Source organism: Euprymna scolopes, chromosome 5 (genome assembly GCF_053919585.1).
Source record: "Euprymna scolopes isolate OS-2025 chromosome 5, ASM5391958v1, whole genome shotgun sequence".
Taxonomy (NCBI): domain Eukaryota; kingdom Metazoa; phylum Mollusca; class Cephalopoda; order Sepiida; family Sepiolidae; genus Euprymna; species Euprymna scolopes.
The window spans coordinates 18,680,371-18,701,197 of NC_136486.1; the positions used below are offsets into that span (position 1 = coordinate 18,680,371).

The 20,827-nt window shown below is 32.0% G+C and overlaps 1 protein-coding gene across 2 annotated transcripts in view; it reads left to right on the top strand.

Moving 5' to 3' along the window:
• LOC145276717 (something about silencing protein 10-like) overlaps positions 1–20,827 on the top strand; it is a 53,315-nt gene that overhangs the window by 27,736 nt on the left and 4,752 nt on the right. For both annotated transcript variants that reach the window (XM_080127921.1, XM_080127922.1), the window contains exons 6-13: positions 345–466; positions 1,093–1,170; positions 3,943–3,999; positions 7,394–7,509; positions 10,177–10,273; positions 15,017–15,147; positions 17,553–17,655; positions 20,273–20,380. In XM_080127921.1, coding sequence (XP_079984047.1) covers positions 345–466; positions 1,093–1,170; positions 3,943–3,999; positions 7,394–7,509; positions 10,177–10,273; positions 15,017–15,147; positions 17,553–17,655; positions 20,273–20,380 — 812 coding nt within the window. The remainder of the gene's footprint in view (positions 1–344; positions 467–1,092; positions 1,171–3,942; positions 4,000–7,393; positions 7,510–10,176; positions 10,274–15,016; positions 15,148–17,552; positions 17,656–20,272; positions 20,381–20,827) is intronic.

Below are 20,827 nucleotides of genomic sequence, written 5' to 3' on the forward strand. Positions count from 1 at the left end.
CTTGGAAGCCAAATTACAACACAATATTACGAAAATAAACAAATAATTTCAACCTTGGAAAAACTCAAATTGGCTAAAAAATGATTTTCTTTATAAAAATAAGACCACTTAATCAATTCATGTGATTTTTGGTGTGCGATATTTTTTTCCGTCATGGGTACATATGTCATACAAATTTTTTTGTTTTTTATTATAAAATGAATTCTAGACAAGTACTGTTTATGCATAAATATTTCAAATACAATTTTGATTTGCATACAAAATAGATAAATGATTTTTTATTTTTAATTGAAACTTTAACATTTTTATACTTTTATGATTTTTTTTTCTTTTTTTTTTTAAAGATGCGGATGCTTCTGAGGATGAACTTAATGCTGCCATTTTGGAAGAAAAAGAAGCCCTTGCTCTGCAGAAGAAAATGACACAAGATTTAGATGAAGATGATTTTGAGCTTGAAATGTTTGCAGTATGTAACTGTTGAAAAAACAAAGTTGTTTCCCCTTGATTATTTATTTTTTTTTGTGCTTATGCAAAGAGGTGACAGATCGATTTTAAAAAATAATTACTAAATTGTCATGTTGAAAATAGTAATATAGAAAAGAATTATGAAAATTCATTGAGTAGAACAACAGCTATTGTGTTTTTAGTAAAAAAAAAGTCTTTCGATATCGGCTACATATGTTGGATGCCATTATAATATAATCTAAAATATGCTTTCTGAGTTATATCCCCTGTTTCTATAATCTTCATGGTTTATTCTGAAACATCTACAAAAAATGCAATTTTCTCTAATTTTCTGTAAAAATTTCTTTTAATTATAAATAACTTTCCACTTTTTTATTTAAGTTTTAATTTTAGTCTTTTCCAAATCTTAAATCTGAAAGTACACAAACACCACAGGTTAATGGTGTACCATTTGATGTTCTGTTGACTTAATAATCTACTGTTTGTAAATGGTATATAGTTAAATAAGCCGTCCTAAACAATAAATAGCTTAAGACTCAAATTAATAGTAAATTCCATTTTAATCTCTACACTCTCTTTATATAAACTTGTATGAATTTTAACATTATTTTTTGTTTTTCTTTATAGCCACCAAAAAAGATAAAAGAAGAAAATGAAAAAATTGTCAAAGATTTAACCAAACTAAAGAAAAAAGAAAAATTAGAGGTTCGTATTTTTCATATGATGTTTATTTTAATTCTTTTGAAACTTCATGAACTACTGCTTCTGAGATTATGTTGTTAGGAAATGAGTGTAAATTGTATTTTTTGAAAAGAAAATATTACAAATATTTTTTTTACCCTTTCAAGATGGGACAAAAAGTTGAGAACAAAAGATTTTACACAAAAATAAAAAGAAATTGATTTTCTTTAAGAAAAAAAATGTTTTGGTTAGTTTTTCTAAACGAAGTATTGTTGCTTATATGATGAACGCCGCCGGAAAATATTGGATGTATTGCCCACACGCAAATTCAAGATCCGAGCAAAGCCAGATGTTAAATCTGATTACTGACATAATTCAATTAAAACAAAAGAAATCGATATTCCAATTGAAGAGTTGGGGTCATGGAAAATGACTTGCATAAACGTAAATAATGGCATGACATACATTTTGACCTGGGATGTGTTGACCAAACACAATGAGCATTCCAAAGTGACCATCGAGTTCCGATGTATGGAACAAACAGAAATCACAATTACAGAGAGCGAGCAGCAACTCGAGCAGTAAATGACATTTCTACTGTTGCCCTGGACTGATACCACACTACCTAACCCACATTTTCATTTTTTTTTGTACTTATTTTTTACTTTTTCTTTTTTTCGCCTCCAAACAAGGCACAGAGCTACTTAGTCATAAGGGGCTACTATTTGGAACCAGATTTGCAAGAATACTATTTAGGAAGTTAGATAGTGAAATGTCTGTTTAAAATAAACTTTAATTTCTGCATGTCAGTACAGTTGGGGAAACAGGGGCCCGGAAGGGAATTCCAAAGTGCAGCAGTTCAAGGGAAAAAACTATTTAAGTAAAAGGCTTTACAGCATCTAAGGATCTCTACGGTGTGGGGGTGGTATTTTGCTGCTTGTCGGGGGTATTGTCGTTAAGGGGTAGTGCTTTGAGTTCGTAAGATCACTTGCAATTGAAATACTTATAAAACAGGCACAAGGATGCCACGTTTCAGTGATGGGACAGAGGTTTGAGTTTATTTGATAGTTTGGTGGCTCTTTTGTCTGGGAACGAGAGACTAGTATTGGATGCACCAGCAATACTCCATGTATAGTATGATTAGTGACCTTGTAGAGATACAGGATACTCTTAGGTGTGAGTAGCCTTTTAGCATGGTAGAGAGAGACCACCTTTTTTGTAGCAGCCTCACCGACTGATCTCTCTTGTCATATGTTATCTAATATATAAACAGCTGTCTGTCTGTCTCCATATTTTCAAACTCTATCTCCTCCGAAACTAATGATTGGAATTTTTACAGGCCGTTCTTTTATGGGTCTTTAGCTGGTTAAAATTTTTTTTTAAGGGGTCAAAAATGGATTAAAATTGAAAAAAATTGTTAAACATTTTATACATTCATCGTAGTTTATTTTTAATTATTAACCGGGTTTTATGCGTGTCATTTACAATGGTAACAGCACCAGCTTTGAATGCTACAGTTTTGGTTTCAATTCTAGCTGATGGCACCTAAATACTTTTTTTTTTTTACTTTTGAAATCATGACTCTATAAGAATATATACGAAATCTGGACAAATTAAAATATCATATTTAAGCGTATTTTACGCCGAATTCAAGCTAATTAAAAAAACAAAATTATCAAAAAATCTTTATGTACCTGTCACGGAACAAAGATGTCATATTCCAAAAATTACGTAAATTGATCAAGTAATTCTTTTTTAATATAGAGAATAATTTTTTTACACTTTTTAGCGATTTTAGCCTTTTTTAATAAGTAAAGGGAGATAACTAAATTCGAACTATCGAGATCAAAGCTGATTTTGATCTCTATAGTTCGAATTTAGTTATCTCCCTTTACTTATTAAAAAAGGCGGCGAAACACCCACCATTTTTGTTTCCTCATAAAATTTGATCTCTTTAATAAAAAAAAAAGTAACTTGATCAATTTATGTGATTTTGAAATACTGTAACAGAACACACACGAGTGTGTGGGGAAAATATCATCAGGAACTGTAGGATAGCTGGTATTTGAAGATATTAGCTGCAGTAGCTGAAAAAAGCACATATGCAAATTAGGAAATGTGCGCAGACTTGTCAAATGAAAAAAATACTCCATGTAGTTGGGAGAGAGAAACAAAGTCCGTGCCAGAGAAGATGGATGTGTAAAGTTGAAGGCAACAAATGGTTGACTAATGTCAGTGTGAGGAGGAGCAGAAAGAAAAACGTGTGCTTGGTGAGATGAATGTGCGGCCCTGTAGTGGTGGTGAGAGGCTTTTAAGCTGGTGTCGAGATGTTAGGGTTTTGTTAATCTCATGGCAGACCAAATGAACAGTTAGAAAAAAAAAAAAAACCCAAGAAACAGGCATCGTTTGGAAAGTAACGGTAATAAATGTCTTTTAAATAAAACAGAAAAAAAAAGCTGAGTCAGATTTATTTTTGTTGGTTTGTTGTTCCTTTTCAATGGCACCAGATGGTTTGGAGGTTGGAGAGAGGTTTGAATTGTAAGGAATACGGTTCAAGCATAACGGCCACATTACAATGTAATATTTTCGTTCTGTCATAAGTTATGTATATCAAAGATTTTCTGTATTTTATTTTTTTTTTTTTAAATTAGTTTTAATTCTGAATAAAAGCACTTTTTTTTTTTCATAAAAAAATTGTATAAATGAAAAGAAAAAAAAACAAAAATGAAACAGAATTTAACCCACACGTCTGTTTTGTAATTTTGTCATGATAAAAAAATTTGTTTTTATTTTCAGATTTTAAAGAAAGAATCGCCTGAGCTGTTGGAACTTATAAAACAACTTGAATCAAAGGTAAGAATTGTTTTGTAAACAGCATAAATTCTTCCTTTATAAATTCAAGCATAATATTTATAAAGAGGGAGGAGGTAAAGCATGGTTATCTGATCTTGAGACGTGGGTTTATTCTCCATTCACCCCAACTCTGCATTTAATCCTAAATTCGTAACAATTTAATTATTGGTGTACAAATTGTGTTCATATATGCTACTAAGATTAAGCTTCTTGCCTTTACTTTAACAATTACAAAAAATACCTCAACCATCAATTGCCATGACAAATTACCTTGGATTTATTTTATGTAATGTACATTTTGTTGTAATTGAAAAACATTATCTTTCATCTAGCAATTAATGATATAGATATAAAATGTTCAATGATTTTTTTTTAAAAAGTGCAACAGAATGTACATTACATAAAATAAATCCAAGGTAATTTTTTGATTCAATTTAAATTAAATTTTTATACCTTACTTTGTAAAATTTATGAAAGTGCACTTTGAAGATGAATAAATTTCAAATTGAATTTTGTACCTTTATTTTTAAAGCCTATAGTAAAAACATTTTGTTTAACAATTTTCATGCCCTGGATGAAATGCTTTTCTAACTTGTGTGTGTGTATATATATATATATATATATATATATATATATATATATATATATTGAAGTGGATAGGGCTCCTTCATTATGGTAAAGGTAGTTCGTTCAATAAAAGGAAAACTCTGATAAAAAAATCTATCTCCGTTGATGGTTCCTGTAACTGGACTGTTACTGACATCAGTTCAGAGCTAATAGGGCTTCTGTGCTGTGGGAAGGCAACCTATCTAAAAGGTAAACTTTGATTAAAAACCTGAGAGTTTGGTATAGACCAATCATCTCATTTCTTTGGACCTTCCCTATCTCACTCAAAAAAGTGGATTGTATACTGTCCAAGCTCAATTCCACTGTAAAGAAAATTGTACACGGTTATGTTTCAGAGTTTTTGTTTTTCTTCTGTATTCTGTCCTTAATACATGAGTACAAATATGACGTTTTCACCATAGGGTTGGTCCTAGGCCACGGGACCAGTTATGATGTTTTATTATGACGTCACAAGACGAGACAGAGAAAGACAAAGAAAAAAAAAACAGACGACTTGTTATAAATAATAAGTCTATTACAAAAAAAAACAACAATAAAACACTAATTCCTTGTTACATCAAGCCGTTTGAGTGTGGACACTGTAAAAGTCCGTGTTTGTAATCGTGGTGGTGGTAGATGCGGGGCGGCGCGTCTATATCTCTCTCCGGCTTTTCTCTCTGACTGCCCCTCTGACTGCCTGCTTGCAAAAAAAAAAACCTGTGTTTTATATATTTTTGGCTAGCCCGTCGCACATCACCTTTGACCTGAGGCTGCTGATATGCAAGATATTAATCTTCCATTCATACGTATCAAGTGTTTCAACCGGTCAATTATTCGGGTCGCTTGACTGGCATTCAATACCGTATTTATACCTATCAAATGTCGACCGGTTCAACTTTTCTATTGTTTTCTCCGATATATTTTTAGCAATGATTTTCTGTTTACAAAACTTTGGCTTTCTTCTTGTTTCTGTTCAACTGTTATTCATCTACCAACTAGTATCAGTAATTCTAAAACCCACGAGCCAGGTTCGATTTCTCATTCCGCACGCTTTACAGTGTTACACAAAACTTGAAAAATCTCTGAACGGTGGTCAACCATCATATTTATATCTCAATCATATGAAAAAATCAACTTCTCAGAGTCAGAATAAATTTGATCCGAGATAGATCTTGTGCACACAAAGGGTATGACATCCTTTCAGATAGTTTTATAACAATAATAAATGATTAGGATAAGATAAGCCTCTTTTAATTATTTATTATTGTTATATATCTTTTATTATTCTAAATTTGAGTCAATTAATGTTCTTTGCTGTATATAATTACAATTATACAAAATACATAAAATATTCTTAACTTTGGGAATTGAGATATGTTTAAAAAAATTCCATTTTTATTTTATTTGTATTATTTGAACTAGACTTTTCATCTTGAGTGTTATTTTCACAATGTTGTGATTGATGTAACCTCAGACCTTCTTCAAGGTGTATCTTGTCTTGGGGAATCTTTCTGTCTAACTTGAGGATTCTTTCTGTTGAATTCAGTAATTTGCACAGAATTTCAAACGGAACCTTTTATTTAATGCACGGGGGTAGCATGTTCTTGTTCTGTCAGCTACGACTAGATAGATGCCCTAAGTAATTCACAATTAGTTTGATGAAGAGGGCAAGCAGAAAATTTACATTTTGTCTTTTTATTTTTTAAGATTTAACTGTTTTTTTTTTTAAATTCGCTTCTTCCTGATTCAATGGCCCTGTCGGTGGGGCATTAGAATACGCCGACTGCCCCCCTGCAGAGGGTAAAAGTCCCTCAATGGGGGTCCTGGATATGACCTTAAACTATATCCAGTGGTGAGGCCCCAGCTTGTGGGCTTTGGGGAGTGTGGAGCCACCCTTTAATTACTATTGCTCCCAGGTCCACTCTGACCCGGAGTGGTAGTACCTGTTAGGGTTCCAACTATGGGTTAAATAGAAACCGACATGAAAACAACAAATATATTCTATTAAAAAATTTTTTTCTTCCGAATCTTTGGATCCGGCATTAAATAACCCGAAAAGGGTTGATATACCGTAAAACAAAAACAACCAACCAACCAACCAACCAACCAATCCTGATTCAAAAAAATCTAATCCATGCTCATAGGATGACTCAAAGGGAACACATTATTTCTCGTATATGTTTATGTATGTATGTGTATATGTATTTGCATTTACAGGATTCACTCCTAAATTAACAGATCATTATGAATTTTGAAACACAGCTGTTAGACATAGACAGCATTTCTCAGGGCAAAAATGCAACATATTTCTATTAAAACTTCTGTTTCTCTACCTCTGGTTATCCATCCCTTTCCCTCTCTCTCTCTTTACCCCTCCTCCCCCCTCACTATTTTCTTCTCCCTTTCTTCCTTCTCTCTTGATGGAGGAAAATATGCATACACAGCTTTTAAATTTTAGATATTATTCATCCGGGGCAATGCCGATGAAGAATATACCAACTTTATCAGTGTTTGTTTTGTAGTTTTTGATTTTTAGTTGAACATACAGTCAGACAATTGGCCATTACATAATAGATAATATTTGATAGTTGCTATTGATGATTAAATTGTTAAAAACTTTTTTCAATATTCACTTAATTTATTTTTATTTATTTATTTTTTTTTTTAAGTGGAAATGATCTAAACTTATTTTTTAGATGGAAATGATTCAAACTTTTTAGATGGAACTGATCCAATCTTATTTATTTCTTTTAGATGGAACTGATCCAATCTTATTTATGTTTTTTAGATGGAAATGATCCAAACTGTCTTGCAGCCGTTATGGAAGCTTGTAAATGAGGAAGGTGATGATGTTCCCAAACAGACTGCAACTTATGTCAACACAAAATTAAGGCTGACTCTTGGGTTAGTAAAACCTTTCATGATTATTTCCCTTGAATATTTTTGTTTCTTTTTTTAATACTTTAAAAGGTTTATTCATATAAATATATTGGATTGTTCAAACTACCGTTTTCTTTTTTTTTTTTTTTTTTTTTTTTTTTTTTTTAAATATTATTCTCACAACATTTCGGGTGATGTAACTTCTGACATTCTTCAGGTGTATCTTGTTGAACTCTGAAACCTTTCTGTCGAAATTTGGAATTTTGAATGTAACCTGTGGCATAAAAGATAAAGTACGAGGTAAAAATTTAGTTTTATGTGACACTCTTCAGGAGGTTGGAGGTTGAGGATTCAATACTCGGTCTGGACAATGCTAAGATTACAATTGTGAATAACTTAAGACTTCTACCCAGTCATGGCTGATGGAATGAGAGCATGCTACTCCCATGCATTAAATAAAAGGTTTTGCACGAAATTCCACCCAGAATCCAGAGTTTGACAGAAAAATTCCTGAGTTCAATAAGATATACCTGAAGGTCGGAGGTTACATTGGTTAAAATGTGAGAATAGTACTCAAAAAGATGAGAACAGTAGTCAGAATGTTTCAAAAAATACAAATTACTAATTCTCATCTAAAAAATTCAGAAACATAAATTTAATGTACTTTATATGTTAAAAACCAATATTCTATTCAAATTTACTTGAGCAAAATTCACTGTACTGTATGAAGTCTTGAAAGAGTTAAATGTTTTTTTCAGCTCATGATTTAGTAGTTCTTTGCTTTTATTATCTTAAACACTTCATCAAATCTCCACACTAACCTTCCTGGCCTTGATAAATGGTGACCACTGTGTAAAAAAAAAAAAAAAAAAAAAAAAAAAAAAAAAAAAAATGATAATGCAACATTGCTGAAAACAAAGAAATATTAAAAGAAAACAATTTTTGACAAAAACCAAGGCAGCCATTCCAAAGGTATATTTGAAAATAATATGAAATGTTTAGGCCAAAGAATAAGATTAAAATATACACCAAAATACAAAGTAACTAATCCTGGAATAAAAGAAGTTGATTTCTTAATGTATGGTTACTTTTTCTTATTATTTCAAGTAAAATTGGTTTACGCAATAGATCTTAAGATATAATAATAGCTTTGTTGTGGCGTTGTCATGTTTCAAAACATGAATTCAAACATAAGCAATAACAAAAAATCAATAAATAAATGAGTAAACATTATCAATAATGTTGGAAATTATTTTGGTACTGGTACATATTGTGAACCAGATGTATCTTAAACGATTGCTTGGCTTTAGCGGGAACATGATGTCAACAGTTGGATTATGCCAAGCGTTGCCGATAAAATCATAAGAATGCTACATAAAAGAAAACTAGCAAAATGAATAAATGTAAAATGTAGAAATCAAAAACAACAAAAAAAAGTAAAATGACTTACTGTAATTTGGTGTTTTTATTATTCATTTTTTTTTTTTTTTTGTTAAATAACTAACAAGAAAAGGTTAGAAGAAGCAAAAATTATTTATTTTTGAGTCGAATAACTTTAAGGAAATGTTTTAAAAAAAAAAAAAAAAAAAAGGAAAGAAAAATTTTGTTTTTCAAATATATTTTGCCATTTTTTTTATTTATTTTTTTTAAAGTTTTTTTTTTATGAAGGAAAACTGGAAACAAAATTGTTTTTTTCTTTTCCCAAATATTTAAAAAAATATTTTTTGTAAAATAGTTGTTTTTTTTATTGTTTCAAAATTGAGGAGAAGCTTTTGAAGGTTCTGTCGATAATTTGGATGTAACAACTGGTGTTTTTTTTTTTTTTTTCTTTCTTCCAATATTTATCCAAAAGTTATCTGTCAGGCATGCGAGTGCAGCCTTGTAATTCCACATTGTGATTGGTTGATTGGCAAGTTATGTCAGACAGCAGCTAAACCCGAGCTGTTGCTTGGCATAATCCAGCTGTTGACGTCATATTCTGTCAAAGCAAAGCAAATATTGAGATACGTCTGGTCCACAAAATGCATCCGTACCATTATTTTAATAGTCAAAACAATTTGTTTCGTTTTAACTATGTATTGGTGTAATAGAGCTCATATGAGTGTATAGGAAAATATCAGCTGGAATTGTAAAATAGCTGGCTTGTGAAGATATTAGCAGGAGTAGCTGAAAAAAGTACATATGCAAATTAGGAAGTGCGCATGAAGTTTGTGCAACGAGAAAAAGAATAAAAAGGACACCACGTAGTCGGAATGCGTAAAGTCGAAGAAAAGAAATGACTGGTTACAGCTGGCATGTAGTGGAGCAGAAAGAAAAACGCAGCCAGGTGAGATAGATGTGTGGCCCTCTGGTGGTGGCAAGACATTTAAGCTGGTGTTGAGATGGCAGGGTGTTGTTAATCTCATGGCAGACAAAATGAACAGTTAGAAAAATGCAAGAAGCAGACATTGTTTGGAAAGTAATAGTAATAAATGCCTAAAAAAAAGCCAAGTCGGATTTATTTTTGTTTATTTCCTTTTTGACAGTGGAAATCCGAGAGATGTTTGAACTGTAATGAATGTGGCTCGATCGTAGCGGCCACCTTACATTGGTGTTAAAAACAGTATATAATATACTAGAATACAAGCCCGCAGACCACCATAATTCTACTGAGATAAAATTTATTTATTTTAATTTTTTTTTTTTTCCCAGGTATTGTATCAACATTATGTTTTACCTTAAACTGAAAAGTGAAAGAGTTGCTGTACATAATCATCCAATTGTGAAACGATTACTTCAATTTCGAAATGTAAGTACTTTTTTTTTTTTTTTTTTTTTTTTTTAACCCTTACGGCAATGGAATTGAATTAACTCGTTTTTTTTTTTTTTGTCTTTTTTTTAATACAAATAAAAATGGAATTGTTAATATCTACTAGTATTGGGATGATTAATCAAAATCGGTAATTGTAAAAATTGGAACATTTGAGGATATCTGAATCGGAAAGATTGGTGTCTATTTTTTAATGCCAAAAACGATTCTTTTGTCTTTTTTTATTTAATTTTATTTAAAAGAAAAATCTTCCATTACAAGCAATTATGATAAAATAATATTTATTGATTTTGAATTACCAGTAAAACTAAAATTGATGAATCATTCCTCACAAGTGTATTTTTTTCATTTAGGAAAATATATGCATATTGTGTTTTTACAGTAATCGGGTGGGGTGAGGAATGACAACTTTATGGTTAAATATTTAGAGCTTTATAAAGAATTAGAATCGGGAATTTAGTATGGAATCAGTAATAAATATTGGAATCGTCCTATCACTAGTATCTACCATTGTGAAATATGCAATCAGCCACATCGAGTTCAAATCTGTTCTAGCATCTCTTGCACTCAGTTATCTCTAATACTGTTTGGGGGAAAGTATGAACCCACAATTTCCTCTTCTAGATCAAAGGTCAGAGTGGGCCAAGTGTTACATGATAAGGGCTGTCCCCTTTTCATGTAAGTATAAAAATGGAGAATTTAGTTTAAAATGAAAATGAAATAGCATAGGCGGAATTCGAACCTCGTAATCTGGTTTAGAAATAGATTACGTGTGAGAATTTAAAAATGTAAAACAAACATTTTGTTTAGAATATAGATAAATATTTTAAGGAAAGAATGTGAACTCTCAAGTTTGTTATGAAATTTTAAATTGAAAGAATGCAGCTTATAAGATAATGTTTTTAACATATTGAATATAGGTTAAAATTCCTTTTGAGAAATAGGAAAAGTTTTGGACACGTATGTCCAGGACACGTGAAAGAATGCACATGTTTTAACATGTGTATGACGTCATGGAAAAGAGAAAGTTCTAGGAATAGAGAAAAACCTTAGTTAGGAGAGACAGTCAGTGAGAAAACTCAGGGGGAGTCAGACGTCTAGAAGCGAGACGTCACTTCAAGAAAAAAATGTGAAACTTTGAATTCTTGATGATGGAATCATGGCCGTGTGAAGAATAAACCATCAAGTGTTTTTTGTAAAGCTCGTCTTGTGTCTTATGATTCTTATACAAAGGTAAAGTCCAATTGTATTATATATTTGTGTTATATGTCTTTACATACACGTCTCAACATCATCATGTCCTCACTCAAAGAGCTTTCTTCTCCTTCTTCCATCAGCAAGATCTAAGAAAGAACATTTAAAATATATAAGAATAATAACATGAACAATCTCTCAAAATCTCTCGTACAACAACTTATACAACTTCTCTCTCTCTCTCTGAGTCTTACAACATCCCTCACTGTAATAAGACTCTTTCTAGGCATCTCTCTCAAGACAAACACACTTCCTAAGACTCTCTCAATGAAACACTGATATGCAACACAAGTATGTCTAGAAGGAATGGTGGAAGGATGCAGAAAGACAGGTAAACATTTCATGTTAATGAGTTGATGAAGGAAGGAATTATCTATGTGTGTTAAAGTTATGGAATTAAAAATAACATGAAATTGTGCACTCATGTATTGCCCTGTTCGACAATGATCGCTAACCCCAACGTTGTGTGCTATGGACTTTTTTTCTTTCATTTTTCTCTTCTTATTCTGAAATCGTGTTGTTGTTTCTTATGCATGCGTGGCTGGCGAGAGAATGCATGGGTACACAAATATAAAAAAAACTAGCAAACAGTGCGGCGTTGTCTGGTTGTAAAATACTCAGAAATATTATATTTTAATTATAATTCTTATTTATTATAAATAGAAATACAGTAAATATTAAATGTAACGTTAATCACTTTGAAAAAAAAATGAAGTAAAAGAAAACAAAGAAACTGAGACATGTGCATGCGAGTTATGTTTTTCCTAAACAGTTCACTTCTTGTAAATAAAAAAAAAAATACTCAAACTAAAATCTTAACCAAAACCTAAAGACAGTCGGTCAAGTATGATAATCATTAGACTAGCTTGACATGATCTTTTAAAAAATGTTTTCAAACTTACTTATACTTAATGTAAGTTATGTCATGTGTATGATTCACTCATTCGTAAAACAGTTGACAAACAGACACAAATCCAATGACTTGCATGTACCAATTTTTCAATTTTGACCCCCCCCCCTTAGCAACCCTTTTTTTCTCAATCAAAACAGATTAAAAAGTTTTCCACATGCCTGAATACCCTATATGCTAAATTTCAAGTCTGTAGATCAAAAATTAGTTGAGTATTGAATTACACTACAAACTCGTGTAGTGAGTTCAATCTCGGCTACGACCGTGCTGGATGGTTGGTTGTTTTTGTTTTACGGCATATCAACCTTTTTCAGGTTATTTAATGCCGAATCTAGTTATTTTGAGGAACGATTTTTAATGGAGTATATTTTTTTTTTAAAGTCGTATTCTATTTAACCCATAGTTGAGATCCTAACAGGTACTACCACTCCAGGTAAGAGTGGACCTAGGAGCAATGGCAATTAAAGGGTGGCTCCACACTCCCCAAGGCCTGCAAGGTGGAGCCTCACCATCGGATATAGTTTTAGGTCATATCCAGGACCCGTGCTGGATGGATATAGTATGAGAAGTGTCGTCACACACACACACACACACACACACACATTCTTACTTTTATAGAATATAAGATAAATAACACACTGACTCTGACACTTTCTATAAATATTTGTTGTACTCTGGATTCATGTGTGACACCATTGTGGGAAACTTCCCTCAAAGCGCTAACGTCCATATCTTAGATTTTCTATGGAGGCTGAGTTCATCAGTTGATGTCAGCTCATTTTGATCTCCCAAAGCTTTCCCGACCTGGTCCAATCTACGATCTGGCTTTTACTGTGTCAAATTTCCAACTGTTCTCAACCATGTTCAATTGGCGACTGTTGTCAACTGTTAGACTCAAGACTTTTCCTGACCATCAAAAACTATTGCAAAACCCATCGCTACTCACAAAACCAACTCTAAAATATATTGACCGTTGTCCCAGTTATCGTCACACTTTGACCAACAATCCTACCTCAGTTTCCTTTTGTGTTCCTTGGTGAACAATTTCCTATCCATTGTTATTCCACCAACCCTATTTCTGATATATTTTTTCCCTTGATAAACTTATTTCTTGATTTTTGTTGTACTTGCTTTTTCTCTTTCTCCCCCACTTCCCAACACTTGGTGGTGGGGGGCTGCGATAGTAACACAAAATAACAGAATTATTGAAATTGCTTTTTTCTCTCTGATTGAAAAGTGAAAAAAAAAATGTTTTTTATTTGTTTGTGCACAGTTGAAAATTTGTTACGATGGCTTTTAGAAATTTTAAGTGAAAATGATCCTTCCAACCTATTCTTTATAATTCAACTTCAGTCCGATAGTTCTCTTTATTGTTTTGTCACCGAAGTTATGAGATGGTTATAAAATGGCACCTACTAGTGTCTTTGTGCCATCTTTGCATCTTCCCATAAGACTTTAAGAAGGGGGAGGTAACTCTGACCGAAATAGTAAAGGAGTTAGCTCCCTTTGATAGTGTTACATCATTTTAACACAAGTAATGTTTTCTATAATGGCATAATCGAGCGCAAATTATTGAAAAGTTTTTTTTTTACTTATGGTTTTAACATAATGACGAATACCTCTCTGAAAAGCATACTTGCATCCGATTGTTATTTTGTTATTTTTAATTTTATTTAAATTTTTATTTTTATGACCTATCAACCTACTTTGCATTATTTAATGCTGAATTCATCATTTTAGTAAACATATTTGGACCAATTAGGTTTCAAGCACCCCATAAATTAGCAAATATTAAAAGGGACAAATACTAAAATTCTGTTTTGTGATGAAAAGCCACACAACTCAAAATAGTTTTAAGTTAAAAAGAAAAGGTTATTATCTGTTTTTTTTACAAATTGCAGAAATAGAAGAAACTGGTGTACACTGGAATTCATCCTTTTCATAATGTTTTATTTCTGGGGTGCCTCAAACTTAATTGGTCCAAATATTTTTAATACTTCAAATTCTCAATATCTTCAAGATTTGTTTTTATTTTAAATGTATGGTTTATATGTGATTGGTTTGTAATTTTTGTATGCATATTTATTTTGTAAATGAATAATAGTTAGTAAACGATAGTTTCTATTTAACCCATAGATGGTCAAATCCGGATACGAGTGGACCTGGAAATAATAATTAAGGGTTAACTCTACACTCTCTTAAGCCTCATCACTAGAGGTACTTAAACGTTCTCCCCAAGACCACAATTATCTCAACTGTATTATATTTTATTTTATTTTTTTTGACTTGGAGTCACCACTTATCAAGGCTCAAAGGCCACTCAAGGATAAGGGTTAATGAACGTAAGGTGGTAGTGTAGTAATTATTCATGGTGTAAATTGGATATTATTACTAATAATCACGGTATTACTATTTGACACTCATCAACATATATCCTCAAGTGGCTTTTAAGCCTTGATAAGCAGTGACTTGCTAAAAAAAAATGTCTGAATTGACTCGGTTTCAGTTCGACATAATTTGAACGGAGAGATTTATATTTTTATCAAATTTTCTTTCAGCTTCTGAAGCAACTTGAACCAATTGATGAACAGTTTCAGGATGAGATGGAGATGCTGGCTTCTTGTTTAGAAGCTGGTCAATCTGTGACCTTTGAAGCCGTAGACGAAGAACCAGAAATGACCACGAAACAGTAAGTTTGAATCATTGTTAACTGAAATAATTTCTAAAATTGTCAAAATATGAAGATGCATCGTTACTAAAAAGTCGTGTTGGATTTTCTTTTTACTTTTGTATTAAATAATATTATGCATGCGTTATTATCGTTTACATGAGTTTGTATTTTGAATCGGACATCTTTTGAAAGCGCGGGGAAAATATTGTTCTATACATGAAGAAAGATGGGAAGGTTCACAGACTAAAAAAAAGTTGTGAATCACTGCACCTCGTCATTAGTTGGGAGTTCAATACTCATTGGATTCTCCTTTTTTACTAATTGCTTAATCTTATTAATTCATATTATTTGGATTCTTCAAACTACTGTTTGCATCTTTTATGTTATTTTCACAACATTGCGGTCAACCTCAGACTTTCTTCAGGTGTATATTGCTGAACTCTGGAATCGGCATGGAATTTTGAACGGAATCTTTTATTTAATCCGCGGGTGTTGTGTTCTGTTCTCATTCTGTCAAAATTCAGTTTTACAATTTGACTTTTCTTGAGGTGGAACGTTCAATCTGCAAAGCTAGCGACACTTAAAATACAATTGCAAATTAGTTAGGACTTCTACCCTGTCATGACTGATAGAATAAGTGTTATAGAGGTGGGGGTTGTAGGTGGCAGAGATGGACGGTCGACTGTCCAGGCTTGCGAAGAAGAGTCGAAGGAAAGTTGGTTAGATCCTAGCTAAAGGCAATGATCCTGGATCCAGGTGTTCCGAAAATGATGTAAAAAAAAGTTCAAAATGGGGGACGTAGAATCCCCGAAATTAGGTCACTGACTGATATTTCAGACGATGCATGGTGGAGCGTTTTGACATCATTTGTGCCAGTAAAATAGAGGCAGCAGACAATGAAAAGAGAATGGTGACCATAGACAGGACAAACGGACACACTATGTCATTCTGCATACACACACACCCCACAGCCCCTCCATGTTGTCAGAAAATAAACATTATTTTCAAATCCTTCGTTCATGTTACGTATTATTTTAAAAATGCAAGGGAATTTTTGTGTGTACCTGTTTTTGTGTGTACCTGTTTTGTGGAGGTGTGCCTACTTGTACGGATTTCAAGCAAACCCTGATTAACGATCCAGCTAGATTTTTGAATAGCACAAGGGCATGCTAACCCTGTGGATTAAAAAAAGGGTTCTGTTCTAAATTCTGTGCAGAAACATTCCCGAGTTCGACGAGATACACTTTAAGAAGGTCGAAGGTTACATCGGCCGAAACGTTCTGAAAATCACACTCAAGATGAGAACAGTCGTCCAAAGAATCCAAATAATATGAATAATCAATCCTCATCTCAAAAATTCAGAAACACAATGTTATTAAATCTTCATTTTGGATTGTTCAAATAGTTTTGTGTTCGAGGACCATGTTAATTTTTTTTTTTCATGGAATGTTTTCTATAATCCAACTCTAATGTTATCAGTTTTACGATAAAAAATAAGATTCAAGATTAAAAAAAAAAAATGAGGGGAGATTGACACTACAGATTAACAAGCACAACTGGATCCACAGCCACAAAAAATGCTGATTGCATCACCCATCGCTACTTTGTGTGCGTGTGAAGACACTTCTCAACCTATTTACTCAGCAGATATTTGATCTATAGACTTGAAATTTGATATATAGGATATTCAGGCATGTGGAACACTTTTTAATTGGTTTTCATTCGGGGAAAAAAGTGCTGCTAAGGGGTCAAAATTGAAAAATTAATATGTGGGCGTTTGTCAACTGTTTCATGACTGCGCTGGCTTGTGAAACCTTATGTTAAGTATAAGTTGGTTTGAAAACATTTTTTAAAGATCATGTCAAGCTGGTCTAATGGTTATCGTACTTGACTCACTGTGTTTAGGTTTTGATTTCGATCTGTTTGAGTATTTTTTTTTTTACTTACAAGAAGTGAACTGTTTAGAAAAACAAACACAATACTCGCACGCACGTTTCAGTTTTCTTCTTTTTTTTTTTTTTAAAGGAATTTAATGTTACGTTTAATACCAGGCAATGTCAGGTATATCTTCTAGTACTATAATATTAGTATTAGTTATTATTGTTAGTATGAATACACATTTAGAATAGGACATTTTTTAAAAGGGGGGTAAATATTGTTCAGATACATAATGAAAAGGTTCACAATGTAAAAAAGGTTGAGAACCATTGCGTTATGCCATTAGTTGATGTTCAGTACTCGTTAAATTCTCCTTTTTTTCTTGATTGCTTAATCCTTTTAAATTTTCATCACGCATAGTTCAAATATTTTAGTGTTTAAATATTTAATGTCAGTTTTATGAAGAGAATAAAATATTTGAGTTTATTAATAAATTTGATTGAGTTTTCATATCGTGTCACATATGTAATATTTCTAATCTTCAGATCCCAAAGAGTTCCATCAACGGATGCAGAAAACAATTTGGAATCCGAGGTTATGGAAGAAGATGATGAAACTGAAGATGCCAAGAGAGCTATTACCTATCAGGTAAACCAATTTTTCTTTGATTAAATAGAAATGCTGAGGTTTCCAATTAATTAATGACTAAATTTACCTCCATGTAAAAGAGTTATATAGCAAAAGACTAACGTAATGACTTAAGATTGGAATATTTGATTAAAGAACAAAAACCAGATTGCGAATTAGTTATTAACAAATGTAACCATCAAAAACGATGGAGTATTTTCTGCTTGCTCATGGTGTTTCTATAGGGAACATATTTCATAACTGTTATGTGATAAGCTGATTGACCCATTTTAGGAATAAATGGACTTGCCCAGAGACAATAAATGCATTTACATTTAAGCAGTGTGGCAGCGATTCATGGCAGTTATGGCTCCAGAATCATGATGTAAACTTTTATTATTACACTTTTTGTCAATTATCATTCAAACACAATAGTGTTTAAATATATTGTTACGTGTTAGTTTTACTAATTTAGAACTGCTTTAAAGCTTCATCGCTCACTCATTTTGCGACCAAATTTCAAACAATTTTTACAGTTCATTGGTCACCTTTTCAGCTATAGTTTGAAAAAAAAAATTTCAATTTTCATTCAGTAAAACAAAAGTTATAAAATTACTGTGTTCAAAAATTCTCAGACTCTGTAAGGAATAGAGAGACGTTTTTTGGTTGGGGGGGGGGGGATTGGCTGTTGGTTACCATAGCAACCAAATATGTTATACTACTTCAAATCGGCTGGGAACAGCGGAGATAATGATGTAACAGAATATATATAAAAAAAAAAACTGTCGCTAATAATTCACCACTATCTTGATCTGTCGCTCAGCTATACTGTTGCTAATAATTCACAGGTAACAAGTGAAACAGGGAGAGAGAGAAAATTTTATTTCAAAGCAAAGCCTGGAAAAATCATGGATTATATAGAAAAATGCGAGCATGTAAAATAATATGGTTAAGATTTAAACATGGAAAAGTAAAAGGACTAGTTGTTAAAACATGGAAAAAGAAAAGGACAAGATATTCTAGTAAAAAACATAATAAATTTATAACTTAAAATATTGCAGCATTAAGAATTGATTATATAATGTTAAATTGAATTAAAAAAAATTCTTAATGCTGCAATATTTTAAGTTATAAATTATAATTTTTACTAGAATATTGTCTTTTTTCTTTTTCAATTTTAACAATTAGTCCTTTACTTTTCCATGTTTAATCTTAACCATATTACTTTTCATACTCGCATTTTTCTATTGTAATAACACAAGATCACCACAACAACAACAACAACAACTCTACGTATATATTTCTTGATCTTAATCCACTCGCTGATTAGCATGCGCAATAGCAATCTGACATTCTCGAGCAACATGGATTGGAGTAAGTACGTACAAGATGCTGCCAAGTCTGCTGCAAAAAAGGTGGGCTCCCTCTACTAGTCAAAAAAACTACTCACATCTGAAAAAGTTATATTGCTATTAAGCCACCATCAAGGAGAGTAGAAAGTAGATCTTGGGTTTACTTTCAACAGTTGGGGAACTCTTGCTTTCTATATTTTGTCCTTTAGTCCTCACATTCCAGAAGTGAGGTTTCTGACAAAGAGAGAAGAATTGCTGTTTTCTGGGTCAGAATCTATTTTATCCAACACTTATCATTGGCAAGTTTTTGATCTTAAAGTACTTTTTTTTTATTTTACATCCTTACATCAAGTGGCTTCATGCCTTGTCTGAGTTGGTTTCCATTAAAAAAAAAAATAAATAAAAAAAAAACATTTGCCTGTGTATGGAGTATTGTTACCATATCTGACTCATGCACTAACCATTGACCTCTTTCTTTTTGGACAGGGTACAGCAAATTTCTAATTTAATGCATTCTGCACTGTCTTCCAAGCTGCACTTCCTGTTGCATCGTTGCGCTTGTAACGAACTTGTTATGTTGGAAATAGTGATATATCAAAAAATTGCGAAAATTCATAGAGTAGAAAGTTATTTATAACTAAAATTAATTTTTACGGAAAATTGGGGGAAAATCGTGTTTTTCTTAGATGTTATAAAGTAGATAATGAGGAGTTCACACACAAGGGACATAACCATCGCCTTCTGTGAGAGTTGAACGAATATTTTAGATTGTTTAGTGACCAACATTTTAGCCTTATAGCAATAGACTTTTCTTTTTCATTAAAAACACAATAACAGTTGTTCTACTCAATGAATTTTCATAATTTTTGGATATATTACTATTTTCGACATAACAATTAAGTTGTTTTTGCTTAAAACGATATATTTTTAAAAAAATTCAATCTGTCGATTCTATCTTAACAAGCACAAGATTATCAACTATCTCAATAACAATTATTACCTCCCTTACTTACTACACATATACATTGAAATATTAAAATGGAAACACAATACTTATTGTGTTAATGTTACAAAAAAATTTGACAATTTCCCTGGCTTTTGGGCTGAACTCAAAGTGTAGTAACAATTTATTTCTGTATGTTTATATTTATATAAAAAAAAAGAAATCAATTTAGGAATCTTAAGTAGAACAACCCCTAAAACGGACAAAAACCTAAAAAGCTGATGTTTTGTCTGAGAAATAGATTCATGCTAAGATTGAACTCGTGATTTCTTTATTTTTTTAGATGAAGAAGAACAAAGGACTGACCCGCTACAATAAAAAGGATAAATCCAATCCTCGAGTGAAACATAAACTGAAGTTTAAGAAAGCCAAAGTCCGAAGGAAGGGACAGGTAAGTTCACACGTGTCAAATTTGACCAGAAATTGTTTGGATATAAAACATTTATTTATCAATGTCAAATTTGAATGTTCATTTCTTCAAACTCTACAACTGAATTTTTCCAAGTGTTTAAAAAATGTTTAATCTGTATATTCCTAGTGTTATCAGATCGGGCTGTCTGAAGATAATTTCCTTTACAAAACAATCAACCCAAACACCATGAATATATATTTAAAGATATACAGAACAGTAACCCTTTATGACTTGAATTATGATGTAAATGATTAAAATATTTGTTAATTTTAGTTAGTTTAAAGGGTAATAATACTATTGCCTTCAAACTGGAAAAATTATAAAGTTCAATAGCTAAACTACCACTGAGAAATTTTACATTTCATAAACTTACCTTGATTATTATTCATAGTGCTTGAAAAATGTGTGTTTATGACAAGAAATGAA